The sequence below is a fragment of the Gymnodraco acuticeps genome, unplaced genomic scaffold, assembly GCF_902827175.1.
Source record: "Gymnodraco acuticeps unplaced genomic scaffold, fGymAcu1.1, whole genome shotgun sequence".
NCBI lineage: Eukaryota > Metazoa > Chordata > Actinopteri > Perciformes > Bathydraconidae > Gymnodraco > Gymnodraco acuticeps.
Genome location: NW_022991936.1, coordinates 195777 through 215475, shown reverse-complemented (window position 1 = coordinate 215475; position 19699 = coordinate 195777). Strand labels below are relative to the sequence as shown.

General features: G+C 39.7%; 1 protein-coding gene across 1 annotated transcript; it reads left to right on the top strand.

Annotated features, from left to right (window-relative positions):
• Positions 1-8402: 8402 nt before the first annotated feature.
• On the top strand, positions 8403-19676 carry myo1ha (myosin IHa). Its single transcript, XM_034200316.1, has 32 exons — positions 8403-8470; positions 11188-11322; positions 11694-11809; positions 11902-12100; positions 12198-12278; positions 12587-12766; positions 12858-12956; positions 13036-13152; positions 13237-13308; positions 13419-13538; positions 13613-13680; positions 13782-13887; positions 13962-14042; positions 14128-14219; positions 14701-14795; positions 14902-14948; positions 15458-15538; positions 16049-16154; positions 16241-16358; positions 16474-16587; positions 16713-16789; positions 16887-16955; positions 17037-17121; positions 17196-17358; positions 17436-17519; positions 17598-17691; positions 17759-17814; positions 17896-18031; positions 18116-18186; positions 18401-18498; positions 19268-19367; positions 19540-19676. Exons 1-32 carry the CDS (start codon positions 8465-8467, stop codon positions 19564-19566), a joined length of 3093 nt encoding a protein of 1030 aa, XP_034056207.1. The 5' UTR covers positions 8403-8464; the 3' UTR covers positions 19567-19676.
• Positions 19677-19699: the final 23 nt, after the last annotated feature.

The window sequence follows — 19699 nt, the reverse complement described above, 5'->3', positions numbered from 1 at the left end:
TTGGCATCTGTGTAGGCTGTGTGAGTGTGAACTTTTTTTTTTAAGGGAGTGCTTGCAGATAATTTGCTTCCCGCCGCTGTGGCCGCGTCCTGCTCCTCTCAGCAGTGGGAAAAGCAGCCAGGGAGGCGCGGAGGGGGCCGGGGGCTGCTCAGGAGGCGGCAAACACTCACTCTGCAGGTCCACTCAGAGAAAAAAGTCGCAGGAAACTGTCTCAAACACATTTCACTATAATCAAGGGAATAAGAAATGCCCCACTTCCTCATTTATAAGTTAACTTAACTGTATTTTCGGTTTTGTGAACTGAGCTGTGGGATTTCTTCTTCACTTAATTTGTCTATTTATTTCTCTGTAGCACTTTGGTCTGGCGGGTTTAAAGTGCTTTACAAATAAAGGTGTATTGTATAGTATAAGCTAAGTGTGAAAAACTAACAAAACACCATTTTCAATAGGCATTTCTGTGAATGAAAAATAACCTTTTCATTTTAGAAGAAAAACACAAATATCTTAAGCCTTTTGGGTTAACGTTTAGGTGTGATTTTAGGAAAAGTATTTGGCTTTTTCCCCATGTGTAAAACATCTAGAAAAATTCATCCGTATGAAAATGATTAGAGTTGAAAAATAGCTTTTGTTTGTTTGTTTACTTTTACCACACTTTCTGAGAAAAATACATTCATATCTGGTGCATTCACAGACCCCAGGGGTCCTTGGGGAGACCCCAGGCGGTCCCCACCAAAGGAGAAGTTACATTTTCCATTGTGTGATTAGAATTTTAATGGGCTGCCTTTCAAATTAAATATATCCCTTTAAACAGTTTTCTAATTCATAAAAGACATAAAGAATGACAGAAATCTTCTAAAAATAAATATCTGATGCAGTTAATGAGATAACAGTATACGTTTTAGCAGACTTAAATGTAAAACCTGTTGGAGATTAAAATGTTCTGCCGGAAATTAAAGGGGAATTCCTTAAGGTCTGTGGGGAGGCTGCAGTGACAGCAGTATCAGCCCCTTGGGACCCTACAGATGGTAAATCGGCCTGTCACAATAGGCACAATCAATGATTACATGCATGAACGTAACGGACAAAAACAAGACCGTCACCGTCCTCAGAGATCCTGAAGGTCCTAAAGCCTGCAGGGTTTGATCTGGAGGGGCAAAGTAAAGAGGGGGGGGGGGGGGGGGGGGGGGGGGGGCTCTGTGTGAGATTCTGCAGGTCAAGAGTAGTTGGTGTCATCAGGGTGACCTCTGCATTTACTTACAATATTCTCTACAACATTTAGCTTACAGTAAAACATGTTTACATGCATATGGTTTACTTCATCTGTAACTCCTCGTTCTTCCACTATTTTATTGTTTTTTGCATTTTGTTTTATTGTTTTATGTCCCAATATAATCATGTTGCATTGTTGGAGGAGCCTGGGGCTTAAGATGTTCATTCTACATTGTAGCTACTGTGACAATAAAGCCTTTGAATCCTTGAATAGAAACTCCTCAGGTGCAAAACAGGCAAAGCCTCTTTGTACAATTTGTTCATCAATTATTGAGTTTATTTGCCAGCTGCAGGGGTCTGACAATAATTACACACAATTTACAAACATAATTAGTCTGTTGAAAATAATGATGGGCTAATCTGAATAATAACTCCAGTTAATGTTTAAGTAAAGAGTCAAAATATTCCCCATGGTCAAATCATGTTGAGACGATTGGCTGGTGTTTTATGTAACGGTACATTCATATAATGTTGGCCTAAAAAAACAACTCAATTTGATTAAATCAACTCAGGCTTTGGAAACTTGTAATGGATCTTTTAAAAACCTTTTCATAGACCAAATGCAGAGGACAGGAAGCGATGAAAACAAATGTTCTGCTGACGGTGTGACCCCTAACAGGCACAGATGTAAGTACCCTGTTTTGTAGCTTTGTTATTGCTTGGTGCTCTTATGATCTACACTTTGTATTTCAAATGGGTCACACTTCAGTCATTTCATTCTGTCACAATTACAAGATTCAGCAAAGGGTACGTATGTGGTTACTTTGGCAGCTGCAATTTCAGATATGTCTGTTGTGTTTTCTCCTTACTGCATTACATTATTTGTTATCAGCAAAGAAATATTATGAGCTTCTGAAAACTATGAATTATTTAATTATTTAAGTTTGCATGCCTTTAGCAAATATCAGCATATGGTGATATTAAAAAGCAAAGAGTGAAGAAGTATTCTACTTGCGGTTAAAGTAACATTACTACAGTGTAAAAACATTCTGTCAAAAGTTAAACTCATACATTAAAAGTGTTAAAGTAAAAGTACAAACGTTTTAGAATTTATCCGGTATTTCAGGATCATGTTCATTTTCAGTTGGATTAAAATGACTGATTACAACACCAAAAGGTGGAGCTCATTTTAATTAGTTAATATACAGCTGGGTAGCTTAATATTATGTATATTTTATATGTCTAATTACAATATTTACCTCACAAATTTAATTGAGCAGATGTATACAATTGCAGAGAATAGAAAGTACCTTAAAATTGTATGACACTTTGGTAAATGCACTTAATTATATTCCATCATTGCTAAAAAGTAGGCAGCAAAAAAAGCAAAATAATCTAAAGCGATGTCACAGAGATGCTGGCCTGAGCATCAGGAGTCATTTCAGGCTCAGTGTCTAACATGTGGACGGGAGGAGCTGGCCATTAAACCCCCAACGCTGTGATTAGAGGATAGCCTGTTCCCCTCATGAGCTACACCTTTACCATATGTGTGGTTCAATACTGTATTTACTCATAGTGACATGTATTTTTTATTTATTTAACCGAGACAGTGTACATTAATAAAAATGTCTGTAAATGTGCTAGAGTTACCCGGAAGGTTATCTTTCATCTGTAGTCCCTGGACAGGTCTTGTTAATAACCCTAAAAACGAATTTCATTTAAAATAACAAGTAAATACAATCAGTAAAAGCATGCAAAATAGAGGCTTACAATACTGGAAATGCTCATATAAAACAATAAAACAAAGCATGCATAATACATAGCAAAAGGACAGCAACAGGTTAAGGCACAGGCAGACAGAGGGCTGTGAAGTGCAACAGATTATTTCAGTGATGACAGAGCTGATTCCTCACCATGTTTTTAAATGAGATTCAATTTTATAAACTGAATGTGTTTTGTTCTCTTATTGTTGCTGGGATTGAGTTCCATTATTGTGCAGCTTTAACAGAAAATGTAGATTGACTAAAGGGAACATTTCCTGATTTGAATAATGCATCTCCTATTTGCATTTGTCCTTATGTTGATAAACAGTCTGAGAGGAGGTGAGGAGGGGCCGTGGATGATCTTGTACAGAAGGCAAGCATTTGCATGTTTAATTATATTTTCCCAGCTCGTCAAATTGTATCTTATATATTATCTATCTATTTATTATAAGAATTGTGCACTGATGAGAATTAACAGATTTCTTATCAAGTATTTTAAGTGTTTGTATGACAATCAGGTTAATGGCAATGAGCTTTTCATGGCCGTGTGATGCATTCAGGAAAGGGCAGGAACACACAGTGACGGCCCTGCTCGCTCATGGCTGTAGGAGTAATATGGAAACAATGGGATCACCGCCTGAGGGCTGGCCTCTGTTTTTAGCCTGTGTTTTTGTCTTGCACCAAGTGTTTACTGAAAACACCTCAGCCCCTCTGAGAACGAGGTCAGCTCATCCTCTCTAATCAGACACAGTGTCCCCCCAGAACAACGTGTCACCCAGAGTGACCCTCCGGCCACACAGAGGAAGCTGCTGCTTAGCCAAGGAGCAGCAACAGTGTCCTGCCAAATACTTTTTTTTCTCAGTGAAGCTTCAAACTGGATGGAGCAGATTGCCAGGTTCAGGTTGCCTTGTTAAATGTCAGCCAATCAGAGATAAAGCAGAACAGGTTTCAGTATACTTACAGCTTCACAGAGGGAGGCCAAAATAAAACAGTGATGTCTGATGTATCATTGATGTGTAGCCTTGAAACTGCTGAAGCCTTGAAGTGCAGCTCAGCACTGTTCTGATTGAAGAAACGTGTGTAAAATGGACAGTTTATCCAAATCACAAACAGAAAATGAAGCACCATATAACTCGTTTCAATATATAGAAATGTAAACAGTTTACATGTTATTTGGCAAAACTTTAAGGTCCACTAAATACATTTAAAGCAGTTTACACCTGCTTTATCCTGGGGATCAACATGTGGTTCTTAACCCATTGCTAAATTACATTTGACAAAGTCAGCAGCAATAAAAAAAGGCACATGCCTAATTCAAAGAACTCCCTGTTAGCAGCCTTAACAAAAGCTATTAGCAATATTTCATATTAAAATAAGCCCTTTACACAGCCGACATTTTGACTTGTCATAGTAGGAAAAGCCCTGATTTGGTTGGCTCTGATCTGTTAAAGTGTCCCACTAAGCCATGACAGTTGGCCATCATTAGCAAAAGCAGGTCTGTGAACCATAGGAAATCAATGGGAAATCAGACATTGTAATGTTTCTTTAGGTAAACTGAATCTTTAACAAAAATGACCTCAACCTGCTGCATTTACTCAATTGCTATAATTCATACTTCTACTTTAATTAGGTGTAATCTTATGAATTATACTTCATAATGTTGTACTGCAACTCCAAAGAAAATGTACTTTTTATTCCGCCGCCCTAACATGATTACTGTAGTTAGTTACATAATAATTTTAGTGCATAATTTTCTTACTTATGAAAATGTATTTTCACTGTGTCTATTTCATATTTTATTTAAGAGATCTAAACATTTCTATATTCATTAATTAAAATCCACGTTTTCTTCACGTTTTTTAGCATATGTTTTAATATTGGTCAAGCAAAATGCCCCTGCTGACCACATGCTTCTGCTTCTGACAGCAGAGGACTTCTCTGGGCAGACTGCTCAATATCACCATCCCATTGTCCTGCAGGATCACAGAAACATTTATTTTAAAGGTTTAGAAAGGTCAATTGGGTTGACCTCTGAGTGACCTGTGTCAACACCAAAGCCTCTGGTCTGAGGCGAGGTCAGTCCTGCTCAGTGCCCCAAAGGGTAAAGATGGAGCAAAAGTCCTCTTCTTTTTTCACATCCGATTGAGTGCAAAAAGCCTCATTTCCAAAAGAGCTCTCTAACTTTTATATGTGTCACAGCAGGCACATGATGTCCCCTAAGGGTGTCACTCAGACACCCCTCAGTCAAGTTGTCTGAATAAATGTGCATTTAGTTTTTGCAGTGACCTTGCAGAAGTCATCAAAGCTGGCATTTCATTCCTAGTGTGTGTGAGCATTTGGAGAAGAAAATGGTCAAATCAAGCTGGATACAATGCAATATTTAAAAGTTAAGTGCATAAACATAGGACAGAGTAAGAAATCACAATCACAAGAGGCACTAAATTATGTTGTACATCCTTTTGGTCTCTTGAACAGGACAGAAATGATCAAAGTTTTAAATAAAAGTCCAATGTGAAGTATGAAGTAACCTTTCTGACACCGGCATTTTGGGACTAAAATGATGACGGGGCCCAGGCTTCGTTACGCTGCTCTGACAAATTAGAATAATGGACTATGAAAGACGGAGAGGTCCAAAGAAAGGGACAGGGGAAGAAAGAAAGTCTTTGGGAAAAAGGGAATTAGATAGGAAGAGAGGGAGAAATAAAGAGAGGGAAACAGTGAAATGGAGACAAAATGAGAAGGAGAGAAAAGAGAGGGGGCAGTAGTGGTTTGATGTGAGTGTTATCATCAGCTCTCATTCTCAGCATGGATTCTATAATGGGAAAATCAACCTCTCTGACTCCTGTGTAATTGGATTTGCCGGGTCTCGTGCTGAATCAGAGCCCAGTGGGTAGCACAAAGCTTGTTAAGATTGGACAAGCATTGCTGGGCCGCTGGGCGAGGAGAAGAGGTGGGGCATCGACAGAGGTAACCCTGACAACTTTTCTGAAGTGTAGGAGGGTGAATAATTCAAATGTGTTGAATGCTCATCCTTTATAGACACTTGAGTCTAAGCTTTCCAATCAATCCATTAATTGTTTCATAAATGGTTTCTTTTGTTACAATTAGGTCACCAGGGCCGAGACAATGGACACCTGTGTTACCTTTGGGGGAGTTTGTTATTATTGAGGTAACCAGGAAACCAAAGTAAACACCGTTTTACTCTTTGCAAAGCTACATTAAGGCATTGTCATTTCTTCCACACAATTAGCCTCACAATAAACTACAATTCCTGTATCAAAACCTTTAATGCAATAGTGGTAAAGTATCCCTTTGTATCTTATAGATAGATACATCATAAATGCAGGAAAACAAAGTATAGGCTCAACTCTTTCAGCTAGCAACATTAGCTTACTAGCATTGTCATGAATTTAGCAATGCACACATTAGCATTACGTTCAAAGTGCAGTTCAGCTGCTAGCATAGTTGTGCACTCTTTTTGTGTTGTTAATCCTGTCAATTGAGTGGCCTTTCTAACACCGTCTTTTGTGCATATTTGTCTGTCATCATTTGTAAACTTCTGAGAGTAATTGAAGCAGAGGTACTTTGGAGAAACCTACAACCACTTTTGAAAAAGACACCACATGCGGTAGGATGACTCCACATGAAAGTGTTGTAAAGAGGAAAGGAGTGTCGTTGTCATCACAAACCGTATCCAAAGAGCCTACATCATATCTTATTACCCAGTAAGAAAATTAACGTTAACAAATATGGTATTTATTTATTTGCCTGACATGTATAGGCCTATAGTTTAATTCATCTGCTTTACTTGCACATTTGTCTGCAAAATAATCTGCTTTATTTTATTCTACTCAGTCTCTTCTTGCAAACTTTTTTTATGTCTTGTATGACTATGTTGCATTGTTGGTGGAGCTCTCTTTAATTTAAAGGTGGGGTAGGTAATTCACTTCAGAAACACTTTTTGTTATATTCCATGAAATGCTCTTAACATCCCGATAGCAATGAATATATTAAATGCTTTGACAATAAATCCATTAAAAAAGTCATTTGTGGAAGCCGTAGTTCTGTAAAAAGCACGACCAATCATCTGAGCCGGACCGGCTAAAGTAACTGGATGGCCTACCTGCCTGTCAGCCTTCCATCTGTGCACAAACTTATCTCGTGACCTCATTGGTCATGTGAGCGTTCGTGTGTGTTGGAGGAGGGGCTCTGTAAGGAAGTCTGAAGGAAGGGGCAGATTTTTTTCGCCTGCGTACTTTCAAATTCTAGCGCACTCGAGCTGGTTTCTCCATTCTTACGGTCTACCATACCTTTAAGATTTTCATTGCATTTTCTGCACTGTAGCTAGAGTGCATTTGGAATCTTTGAATCTTTGTTAGTTCTAACAGATTTCAAGCTAGCATGTTATTTTCTGGGCAATGCTGTCTGCCTAGCCTTGAGGATTACAAGGTTTTGTGTTTTACATCATTACTATTGTATGTTTTAAATATTTGATTACATGTTTTTGTTGAAGTTTGCATTTACTGTAAGGGCATGCTAGGTTTAAGGTGATGACCGAATATTGCCATGTCACTGGTTCACATCTGGCCAAGGACCTTTCAAATCTCCATTTCCTTTCATTTCCTTCACTTAAATGTCCTTAAGGGGGTTTAGTTCAAGATCTCAAAGACCTTCAAATTCTATTAGATTGACTGGAATTAAAGTTTCTGGTAATAGCTTCCATCCAAGCAAAACACGAGGTAATTGCATTTGGGCATCAACCCAGTAGCATTGTGCAGAAGCACTAAGCATTGGCAGCTCCGACGGTCACTCAAAATAATAGTTCTCCCCTCACCAGCATTGTTATACTATGTAATAAAGCAGTTGGTGATTAGTCTGTAATGTATCCATCTAATCAAAGATCAGTAACCAGACCTTGACTGTGCCAGCAGGAGAGAAGAAGGAGACCGGGGGCTTTTAAGCTGTTGGTAGTGATGTAATGGAGCTTAGACACGGAGAAGAAGGAGAGAGGGAAAGGGGGATGGTTGGATTGGTATGGTTTGGATCTTGTTTCTGTATCGTTATGTTACACTCAGTAGAGCAGTAGATACCCAGGTAAGCACTGAGTAAGATCTCCCTGTCCCTGTCCCTCCACCTCCCACGACATGAATGATTAAGCACCTGTCCCACAGTGCCTTGGGCCTTTGCATATGTGCACCCAGGCCTCCACACATCATCACTACTACTACTACTGCACACTGGATGAATGAGCTGCCAGACAAACCAGAGTAGAGGACAGTTATTGTGTTTTTTATTAGTATTATACGAGCTGGACTCTTGCAAATTAACTGTCAACCATCCTGTGTTTACAGGTTCACTGATTGTCTTCATGCAAGCAGACACAGGAGGACACGCTACTCTCGTCTAACTTGTCTGGAGAGTTTTTTTTTTCACAGTTTGAATCCTCATCGAAAGTCTGCATCTGACAGCAGAGTAGTAACAGAGCTTCAGAAATGCAGGTTTGGGTTTTCTTTTGTGTCGTAAACTTTTGTAATGTGTTCATTTTGTCACCAGGTTTGATCATTTTATAGTGTTTGCTGACGTTTAGTTATCATACCATATATGATGTCCAAGAGTTTAAAAAACTGTAGTGATCCATTGACCAAAGGCATTTCAAGAATAATAGATCCTAGTCCTGTTGCAAGTCACTTTTTATGACAGAGAGTCTAATGAGGAGATTCATCTTACCGTCACGCTCAAGTGTGTTTTTCACCTTCTCTTCTAAATAGTAACTAACTAAGCAGATTTCCCAAAATGTTAAACTAATGCTATACATTGATATTGAGTTACATGACCTTGGTTGGTACCACCTGAGCTGAACAAAACAGTGTCAATCTCTTTCTCTTAGGCGGAGATATTACCAATACATGAGACAATCAGACAAAATCCTCTTTAAGAGGGGGATAAACTTTACCACTTACTTTGTGCTAATTTGCTACAGAAGCCCCCCCTCCCCTCCTTTGTCTAGAGATACCTCGGCTTCTCACACGGATGAGGTCACTCTGTCTCAGGCAACACTGACACTCTAGACCAAGATGAGGGACCATCTCTTCATTAAAATACAATTGGTTGTGCTCTGAGGTAGCAAGGCAATTCACCTGATCTGACAATGGCTTAGTGGATTCCTTACATAACCATTATTTCCGCTGTGCATGTGATTGGGCTGTCGATTGTTTAATTATATCTAGAATTACAACCAAGTTCACTTGGTTTGTATTATTTAAAGCCACAACAAAAAAAACACATGCACAAGGACAACTTTTTTCTATATAGCCGGGGGCTTTCTTCGACTCTTTCTTTCTTGTCCCGCTGGACTGAGAACGCCCATTCAATGTTCAGCTTTTCTAGCACAGTGTCATTAGAAACACTTGTGCACGCTGCAGACAGCTTTCTTAAAAAGAAATACCTGCAGGACACCAAAGGAAACTTGAATGGGAACCACAAACCTTTAGATTTTGTCAGTGCGAGGAATGACCTAAAACATTAGCATTATCATCCACCCCGAACTCTTTAATCCTCCTCTTGACAGGAGCTTATCTGTTCATGTTATTACTTGTAATACTGTATGGCAGATCTCTAAGTCACGCTGTCCCAGCATATTGTCTGCTTGTGCTGCCCTGAGAGAAGTTTGTTCCCATGAAGAAAGGGGGTGTCACAGATACCCCGCACCAGCACCACTACCATCACATTGCCAGATTGATTCTGACGTCCAAAAAAGGCTTCCTTCAATGATATTGTTCACCTGTCTCATTGGCTTAAAGTGGGTGGCTGGGAGGGGGAGGCTATGGGAAGGGGATCGGGTGGGGGTTATTGGTGGGGACACAGGGTGAGGGGTATTGTTGAGGAGAGGGGTGAGAGCATTGGGGGTGAGGGGCTGACAGGTGGAGAAAAACCCTCTCATCTGACTAGCCTCCTCTATCCTTCCATGGGGCCCCGTGTGAGCAGAGTAATGAAGTCCAAATTACAGAACAGGATTGCTACGAACAAGCCTCTATTGTTCGCCCCGGGGCAAACTAAATGAGTGTCACAGCAAGCAGCGGGGCACAGACCGTTACTGCACTATTTAGTCTGTCCCGTTGTCTCAAGACGGCCCCGATTCAGAGGTTCTCAGATCAGACAAATACAGCTCCCCTCCTCTCCCCCTCCTTCGCCCTCACCCTTCCTCTGTACAGCCAACCCCTCCCCAACTCCTCACCCCAAAATAGGCCAAATCTCCTCCATTGTGTTTCGACTGCCTAGTGTGAAATTCACTGTGACGTTAAATGTTTTCTAATGAATAATTACTGAATGGATATGCAGGGGGAATATGTGTAATGGATTGTAGACTGCATTTTAAAGACGTCTTTTTTGTCTCTGCTCCGTGGTATTTACAGGACAAAAACACTTGGCCTTTCTCAGAAGAAATGAGGGCCATAGGCGGAGGATAGAGGCAGGGGGAGTAAGCGGAGGGGGGGCGGAGGGCTTTGTGTCAATTAGATCCAATGGATTATCTTTTTTAATGTTTTTACAGAGAGAGTTGAGAATCAAAGGACTTCTGCTTCCAAAGGAGAGAGAGAAAATACAAAACCAACAAAAGCTGTGAAAACCTTTGGTCTAAGTGTTGGTGCTGAGAATGCAAAACAGATTGGTGGAATTTTTCCCACTATGCCTCTTAAATGTGCCGCTGTTTTGGGCTCCCCAAGTCCATTTGCACAGTGTGTTGTGTTTGGTTGGTGTGTCAGCTCTAGTGAACTACGGGCTGCCAGCCAAGGTCCCTGTGTGCTATGTAGCGATCATTAGCTTCTGTCTGTTTGTCTGCACAATCACAGAGCTTTGCATCAAAGACACATAGGACCTCTAGACCTCTTATTTCAATAGAACTAACAGGGACCATGTTTGTGCTTTTTCTGGGGCTTTCTTTTTTAGCTCCGACATCCCCCATTAAGCCGTTTATGCAAACACTCATTCATCCAACCCCATTGTCGGAAAAATATATAAATTTAAAATGTGTTTCACTTGTTGTTACAAATTCATAAAGTTTTTAATTAAGTACTTTGAGGTATTGAATGTGTAATGTGTTTTAGAAACAGAAATCATTAGATTATGATGCCAAACACCAGGAATTTGAAAAAGATATTTCCACTGCTCTTAAATTGTGCACTTGGCTGCCTAATGGTTGATACAACTTGTTGCACAGGTTCAGCTGGACATGGAGGGCGCCCTGACCGCCAGGGACCGGGTTGGGATCCAGGATTTTGTCCTCCTGGATGAAACCACAGAGACCGCCTTCCTCAGTAACCTCAAGAAACGCTTCAGCAAAGATCTCATCTATGTGAGTCGTTTGACTTTTCAACCTTCCTGTCATGTTCGGGTCAAATCTTACCGATTTAGTACTTTCACTGAATTTGTAGTGGTTTAGTCATATTTGTTACAGGAGATGAATGGGTAACCTTAGATTATGTTAATCCATCAGATAGTGCACACCAACAAATGGACAATATTTTAATTTTACAATACATTTTCCGATAATGTTGCTTAATGCTTTTTTTGTGTTAATGTAAGAGCAGTTAAAACAGAACTGATGCATTTGACGGGTAACACCTAAGTAATGGGGGAGAAACTAACATGACAGGAGGGTTAAAAGATTGCTGTCAACAAATGCTTGTATATCTTTACAATTATCAATGTCTTAACCTATTTCAGACCTACATTGGCACATTGCTAGTGTCTGTGAATCCCTACAAAGAGCTGGACATCTACAATAAGAAACAGATGGAAATCTACATGGGTGTGAACTTTTTTGAGCTTCCACCACACATGTGAGTATGTGTAAAAACTAGAAATATGTGTTCATGTTCAATTGTTAATAGGTTTCTCTGTGGAAGATTTTGATTGCCTTGCATCCCCACAGCTACGCCTTGGCAGACAGCGCCTACCAAACCATGCTGACAGAGTTTAACAATCACTTCATCCTCATCTCTGGAGAGAGTGGAGCCGGGAAGACGGAGGCCTCTAAAAAGATCCTGCAGTATTACGCTGTCAGCTGTCCGAGCACCACTCTGCTCAACACTGTCAGGGACAAAATGCTCATGTCCAACCCTGTCCTCGAGGTGTGATGGTTACTTACGTTACATCCTTGTAATGACATACCAAACAGCAGGTCATGCTAACATTAATTATTCCCTGTGCTATGGTGTTTCCTTACAGGCTTTCGGCAATGCCAAAACACTGAAAAATGATAACTCAAGTCGGTTTGGGAAGTATATGGACATTCAGTTTGACAGCCAGGTAAGATTCAAGGGACAGATTGACAGAAGGGCTTTCGAGAATACATTAATACATTATAATCAACATATAAATGTTTCGTTTGAAAGCTCAGTCTAATTATAAAATGAGTGTAAAAATACATTTGCAGACTTAAAAGGAATGAAGGGCAAACTTAAGAACTATGATTGTTCATTTAAAAATAAGGAGAACGTTAATATTCTCTCTCAATTTATCCTAAGAGGATTTTTTTAAATCTGTCCACTGGACCATAGGCTATGTTTTTTCTGCAAGTTGTAGAGCTGCTGTCTTTAGGATCCTGATGCCCATAGGGGGATGCTGTCGGAGGACATATCCTGAACTACCTGCTGGAGAAGTCGAGGGTGGTGCATCAGAATCACGGGGAGAGAAACTTCCACATCTTCTACCAGCTGGTGGAGGGAGGGGAGGACGACCTGCTGCACCAGATGGGCCTGGAGAGAGACTGCCAGCATTACAACTATCTAACCCAAGTATGTATGACTCAGAGTTGTAATAAAGAAAAGATTCAAACAACCCGAGTAAACTTTGACAATGTGTTGCTATTATTGCTGTTTCTCACAGGGAGAGTGTGCCATTGTGTCATCCATTAATGACAGAAATGACTGGAAAACAGTGAAGAATGCACTACAAATCATCAACATTGATGAGATTAACACTAATGTAAGTTAAATGTGGATCTAAATCACTCATTATTCCCTTCTTGTTTTACTTTGCCTTACAAAATGTTCCTTCTTTGCAGCACTTGTTTGGGACCGTTGCTAGCGTTCTCCACTTGGGGAATGTGCAGTTTGACTCGGACAGTAAAGGCCATGCCTTGCTGAACAACAACAACGCAGAGCTGCGCTGGGTTTCAAATGTAAGAGAATGATAATGGAAAGAATTTGGATATCCAGGGATGATTAAAAAAGTCAAAGAATAAACTGACTTAATGTCCCTGCAGCTGCTAGGAGTCGATGCTCACAGTCTCCAAGAGGGACTCACATACAGGAAGATTGAAGCCAAAAATGAGCAGGTGCACGCATGATAAAATGTCCTTGACTTACATTTATGATAATGTTTGTTTCTACTTTAACCTTCTCTTTAGTGGTTGAAATGTAGCTATGACTTTGTCTCACTGCGAAGGTCCTCAGCCCATTCACAACTGATCATGCCATCTATGCTAGAGATGCCCTGGCCAAAGCCATCTACGGACAGACCTTCACCTGGCTGGTGAACAAGATCAACGAGTCCATGGAGAACAAGGTGAGGAGAGTGGTGTGTGGGACACATCCAATACACCGAGGATGAGTATATACTGACTTCCTTTTTATTCCCAGGACAACTCGAGGAAGACTGTAATAGGGCTTTTGGACATATATGGTTTTGAGGTTTTCTATGTAAACAGGTAAGCAGACATTCCCTTTGTGGCACTGATTTGATTATGTTGGATATCCTGATGAAGGTTTGATGAAATGATCCATAATCCTCTTTTGTCATGGCCCTCAGTTTTGAGCAGTTCTGTATAAACTACTGCAACGAGAAGCTGCAGCAGCTTTTCATTCAACTGACGCTGAAAGCTGAGCAGGAAGAATATGAGGCAGAAGATATTGAGGTAAACCTGAATCAAAAAGTAGTATTGAATAATGAATGATTGAGTATGTTAACACTGACTGATTTTTCCTCTAGTGGGAACCAGTTCAATTCTTCAACAATAAGATCATCTGCGACCTGGTTGAGGATAAATACAGAGGGATAATAACAATACTGGTGTGTATTTACTGTAATAGAACAGTTCATTGAAAGGGAAGCACTGAAGCTGACTTATTTCCATGTTTTGATGATAATCCTCCAGGATGAGGAGTGTCTCAGGCCAGGAGACGCCTCAGATCTCACCTTCCTGGAAAGACTGGAAGAAAAGATGGGAAATCACCCTCACTTTGTCACGTAATTAAAAAAGCTCATCTTAAAATATCACACAATCCTCAAATGATATAGGATAAGAGAAGACTGTAGAAGGACATTATTGTGCCAGAGTTACAAAATATACAATAAATAATAATAATAATAGTAACAATAATAAAACTGTACACTAACTAACAAACAGTAAACAAAAAGCAGATTAAACAACAAACAGAGAGGGACAAATAATTAATGTAAAAAACTGACATTACAAAAAACGTAGTGGCAGACACATAGTAGAAATAGATTTGCCACATATGGAGGTTCACAGTGCTTTTGAGATGCACTTTTAATTAAGTATGAACTCCATCTAAATGTGTAATTCAAAGCTTGTCCTCACCGCTGAGGATGTGTGCTGACTGGTCCCTCGTGAGCCGACAGTGAGCCGATAGAGACGGAGGATTAGGACGGTCTGTATAGCCTCTGCCCTTCATCCCTCTGTCTCTCCCCACCTCTTTGACTGCAGGCACAAACTGGCTGACAAAATGACACGTAAGACTCTGGAGAGGGGAGATTTCCGTCTCTTGCATTATGCCGGGGAGGTCACCTACTGCGTTGTGGGTAAAAGAAACAACAGTGTCAGGCCCTGTTACTCAAACATCTACAACTTTTATTTATTTTTAACGGACTAACAGCCTTTTATTCCTCTTCTTCGGTGACATTATAGGATTCTTGGACAAAAACAATGACCTATTGTATAGGAACATAAAGGATGTGAGTCTACAAATGTTATGTTTTATAATGTGAAGCAAAGAGTGGCTCAATGGAAACTCTTTTAATTAGTATATTGATTGTTATCAGTTATTTAGACCTACGGTTTCAATACTTGGTCTACAGTGTCTTTTTCTGTTGATAGTACGCTTATTTATTTATTGTTTAATATTCATAGACCAAGGGCATAGGTTACTTTTATGATGGCTCCACTTACGTAAAACAATACATGTGTTAAAGAACATTAAAAAGCTGCTTATTGTTTACTTACAGCTTTTTATATTTCCATTCTTTATGCCACTTATATGACTCCAAACTTTAACACTATTAATGCAATGCAGCAATTCATATTGATATTAATTACACATGTGTTTGACAAATGTGAAAAAGTCTATTCAACTGGAGTTACTGCTGTAAAATAACTCTAAAGGTTTACAAACAATGTTTAAGTGTCACACATAATGGTGAATTGGTGTGTTATAATCTGTGTGTGTTCTCCTATCTTCTTACAGCTGATTGGTCAGTCTAAAAATGCCATAGTCAAAGAGTGCTTCTCCTCAACGGATCCAGACAGCAGACGAAGACCAGAAACAGTAAGTGCTCTCCACATCCTTCATCTGTATTAATGATGAAGATGATGTTATATATTATCATCAGTACTATGCTGTGGCTCAGAGTTTCAAGCCATATATAAACGTTCCTTTTCATGGCATTATCTAAAGTGGAAAAGGAGATTCTTTAAAACAATTAGCATGTACCAAACATATTCGTTGATCTACAAAATGCATTTAGAAAATAATGACTTGTAAAACAACAACAAGGAGATCAAATAACTATCCAAGTTCCATATCATTTACAAATAATGTGAGAGGAATGTAGCCCAATAACAGTTTATAGGATAATACACATTTCAATTTGATTTAAAGTAAAAAAACATGCAATGTAGATTAAAGTTGAGGAGAAACACATCAGTAAGTGGTCTGGATAGAGTGACCACTGACACAAAGGCAGGTCGTTCTTTCAGCCTGACTGTGTCCTCATTAAGCCATATGTACGTGACAGATGAAGTGTTGGGGATAACGACCCTCTTGCTGTGTCTGAAGGTGGCGACCCAGTTTAAGAGCAGCCTGCTGAAGCTGACAGAGATCCTCATGGCTAAAGAGGCCTGGTACATACGCTGTCTGAAATCCAACGAGTCCAAGCAGCCGGGTACTTGGAGTTAATAGAAAGCACATGAAGCCATTTTGTGAACAGGATGGAGATGTTTAAATCTGAGCCTCTCCTCTCTCATGCAGGTCAATTTGACGAAGCGCTGATCAGGCACCAGGTGAAGTACCTGGGCTTGATGGAGCACCTCAGGGTCAGAAGAGCTGGTTTTGCGTACAGACGCAAATATGAAGTCTTCTTAAAGCGGTATGAAGGACCACCGAGCTTTGACCTTGTACTTTAAATGAAAACCCTCAGGTTGAGTAGTTTCTTTCCAGTGCAGTTAAAACTTACTGAGAGGGTTGTTTGGTGCATCTTGCAGATATAAACCCCTGTGCCCAGCCACCTGGCCTCACTGGAGAGGAGTGCCTGCTGATGGAGTGGAAGTGCTGGTTCAACATCTCGGCTACATGCCAAATGAGTACAAGATGGGACGGTGAGGAGAGCACTTCCTAATAACAACAGAACAAAAACATACATACGAAGTAATGAAAACATTCACATGTTATAGTTATATATAGTTATATATATATATATATATAGTTATGTTATTTGTTATAGTACCAAAATATTCATCCGCCATCCGAGGACACTTTATGCCACAGAGGATGCTTATGAGAGATGTAAACATGAACTGGGTAGGTGCAAATATAATGTATTTAATTTCCAGTCACTTCTAGTCGAAAACAAATGTCAAAAAGTGACTAATTTAATTATTGTTCTTTGAATTTGCAGCAACGAGGCTCCAGGCCAAATACAAAGGATACAAAGCAAAGGGAGAATTTAAAAAACAGAAAGAAGCAGGTAAACTCCACAGTGCATGCTATTATTATATAAATAAAGGAAAATTACACACTATACAAATACAAATGTGTATATCCTTAGCCACCAAGATTGAAACCTGCTGGAGAGGAGTGCAGGCTAGGAAGGAGCGAGATAAGAGAGCCTGGGCTGTGAAAGTCATCAAGAAGTAAGACATGTCATTACACGACTCCTCAGGCTTACTGTCACATTCATTATAACAGCATTTTCAATCATTTTTAGATTCATCAAAGGTTACATAAACAGGGGGCAGTTAAAAAACACGGATAACTCGGAGTACCTGGCTTTTGTGAGACAAAATTACTTAAACAGGCTCAAAGGCAACCTGCCAAAGACGGTCCTGGATAAAACCACCTGGCAAACTCCACCAGCAGTCCTGGCAGAGGTAACATGATGAACTTACTTCATTGTAAACCAGATTAGCTTCTATTTTGACTTTGTGCTCATTTGTCATTTTGTCAGACATCTGAGATACTGCGTATGCTTCACTACCGTCTAATGGTGCGGAAGTATGTGCGAGGAATCACACCCCAGAAAAAGGCTCAGGTAACACACATTTAAATACATTATAAAACGTCATATTATCAATAAATGATCAACCTTATATGTTTTTGTTTCTTTTAGTTACAACTGAAGCTTCTCACCAGCTCCATCTTCAAGGGAAAAAAGGAGAGCTATCCACAGAGTATCGCTCAGCCTTTTGTGGACACCAGAATCAGTAAGTAGTGACACATTCGCACATTTCACTTTTTATTCATAAATGTAACTAAATGTATGACCTCCAGGTGAACAAGAGATAAACATGAGGGTTCTGCAGACGATTCGCAACGAGCACATTAAGGTGATACAAATCCTTATAAACCCAGAAGAAACAGTCTCACATGAAACGTAACTAACTGTGTGATGTTCTGTGTTTCTGTAGTACGGTGTCCCGGTGATTAAATATGACAGGAATGGTTTCAAACCAAGGCCGCGACAGCTCGTCCTCACACAGACGGCTGCCTACGTGATAGAGGAGGCCAAGATCAAACAGAGAGTGCTGTACACCTCTCTCAAAGGTGAGGACAATGACATAATATATGTTTCGCCTTTAGGGAAATATACGTGTCAAATATACGTGTCTTTATTTGACTGTTTTTCAGGTATTTCGGTCAGTAACTTGACAGACGGCATCATTGTGCTGCACATAACATGTGAGGACCCTAAACAGAAGGTATGCATGCAGGAGATATTCATCAGAATGTTCCTGTTTTTCACTTCAACTGGGAAAGCTTTATTATGGTATGAATGATCACATAAGGTGGAGTCTGACAACACTGCCATCACTGGAGCATTAGCAATATTCACTTACTTAATTATTCACTGGTTATGTGAAGTATTTGTTTGTTCAATGTATCTAATAGAGTACACTTTTGTAATTGTTTCAGGGAGACCTTCTGATGCAGTGCGACCATTTGTTTGAGTTTTTGACCAAACTCTGTCTCATTGCTAACAAAGAGAATTCAGTCAAAGTGGTTCAGGGCAGGTGAGTCTGTGCGGAGACACTGCTGAGAAGGGGGTTAAAGTTTTAACAAATACAAAAACATCTTATAAAATCAATTGCTTACAAACAGATAATATTCTTTGTAAAAAGGTATACATTGAATATATGCTTATTTGCATTATTTTATTGAACAGAAATCCAAACACTGCATAAAGCCAGGTTTAAGTATTGTTTCATTTCATAACTCATTAGAGACAAACGTTTCTACAGGGTGGATTTTGGATATCTCTTTGTCATTCCACAAATAATAATAATGCTGTCAACAGCCATTTAAAAAGACACATTTTTACAATGTTTTAGGAAGAATTTTGTATAAAATGTTCATAGATGTTTTATAAATCTGACTATGAATGACATACAAACAACTTTTTTCAGTAAATGCTTTAATAGATAAATAAATTACATGGAAAAGGTATGTCATGTCTACTTTAGTGTAGCTTATTGGCTCAGAATGAGATTTAAAAAAATGCATTTGGAGAGAACGGCCTTTAAAGATAATATTAATTTAAAAATGTCATCCATTTTGAGACAGGTCAATAGGGTGACTTTTAACAAATATACTCACTTTGAAACTTCCTGACTTGATCACCTACACCAAGACCAATGTTTTCTGTAGTACACGTTGTCTGAATGTATGGTTAAATGTGCAAAAAAAAAGGTTATGCCCTTAGTGTTTTGCATTAAGAAGTATTCAAAGAGGTTGGATTTGAGATGTGCTTCAATCTAAAATAATTTGTGTATCGATGTTCAGCATCAAGATTGAAATCCAGGCAGGGAAAGAGAGTGCGGTGGACTTCAGCCTCGGACAGGAACCCATGGTGTTCAAGGCTAAGAACGGACACCTCATGGTGGTGAGACCAGTGCTGATGATGAAGAGTGCACCTTGTGTTATATGATGATGAAGAGTGCACCTTGTGTTATATGATGATGAAGAGTGCACCGTGTGTCATATGATGCTCTGCTCTCAGATTAAGCTACACACTAAAGAGTGAAATGTAATATAAAGTGTTTTTTTCACTGCAGGTTGCCACTCGGGCTAGGACACGGTAACATGTGTGGGGTTGAGGCGACACACAAGAAGCCCCTGCATATTTCATCAGGAGACCCCTGAGGGGAGATCAACATGTCTACAGAAAACACACCTGGCCAGAAGCACTAAAGAAACCAAGGAAGAACTTGCTTT

What these genes read in the sequence shown, in the direction of transcription:
- myo1ha (XM_034200316.1), top strand. An exon ending in TTCGCAACGAGCACATTAAG is followed by an intron (nt 17,815 to 17,895) that starts GTGATACAAATC and finishes GTGTTTCTGTAG; the next exon opens with TACGGTGTCCCGGTGATTAA. An exon ending in GCTGTACACCTCTCTCAAAG is followed by an intron (nt 18,032 to 18,115) that starts GTGAGGACAATG and finishes ACTGTTTTTCAG; the next exon opens with GTATTTCGGTCAGTAACTTG.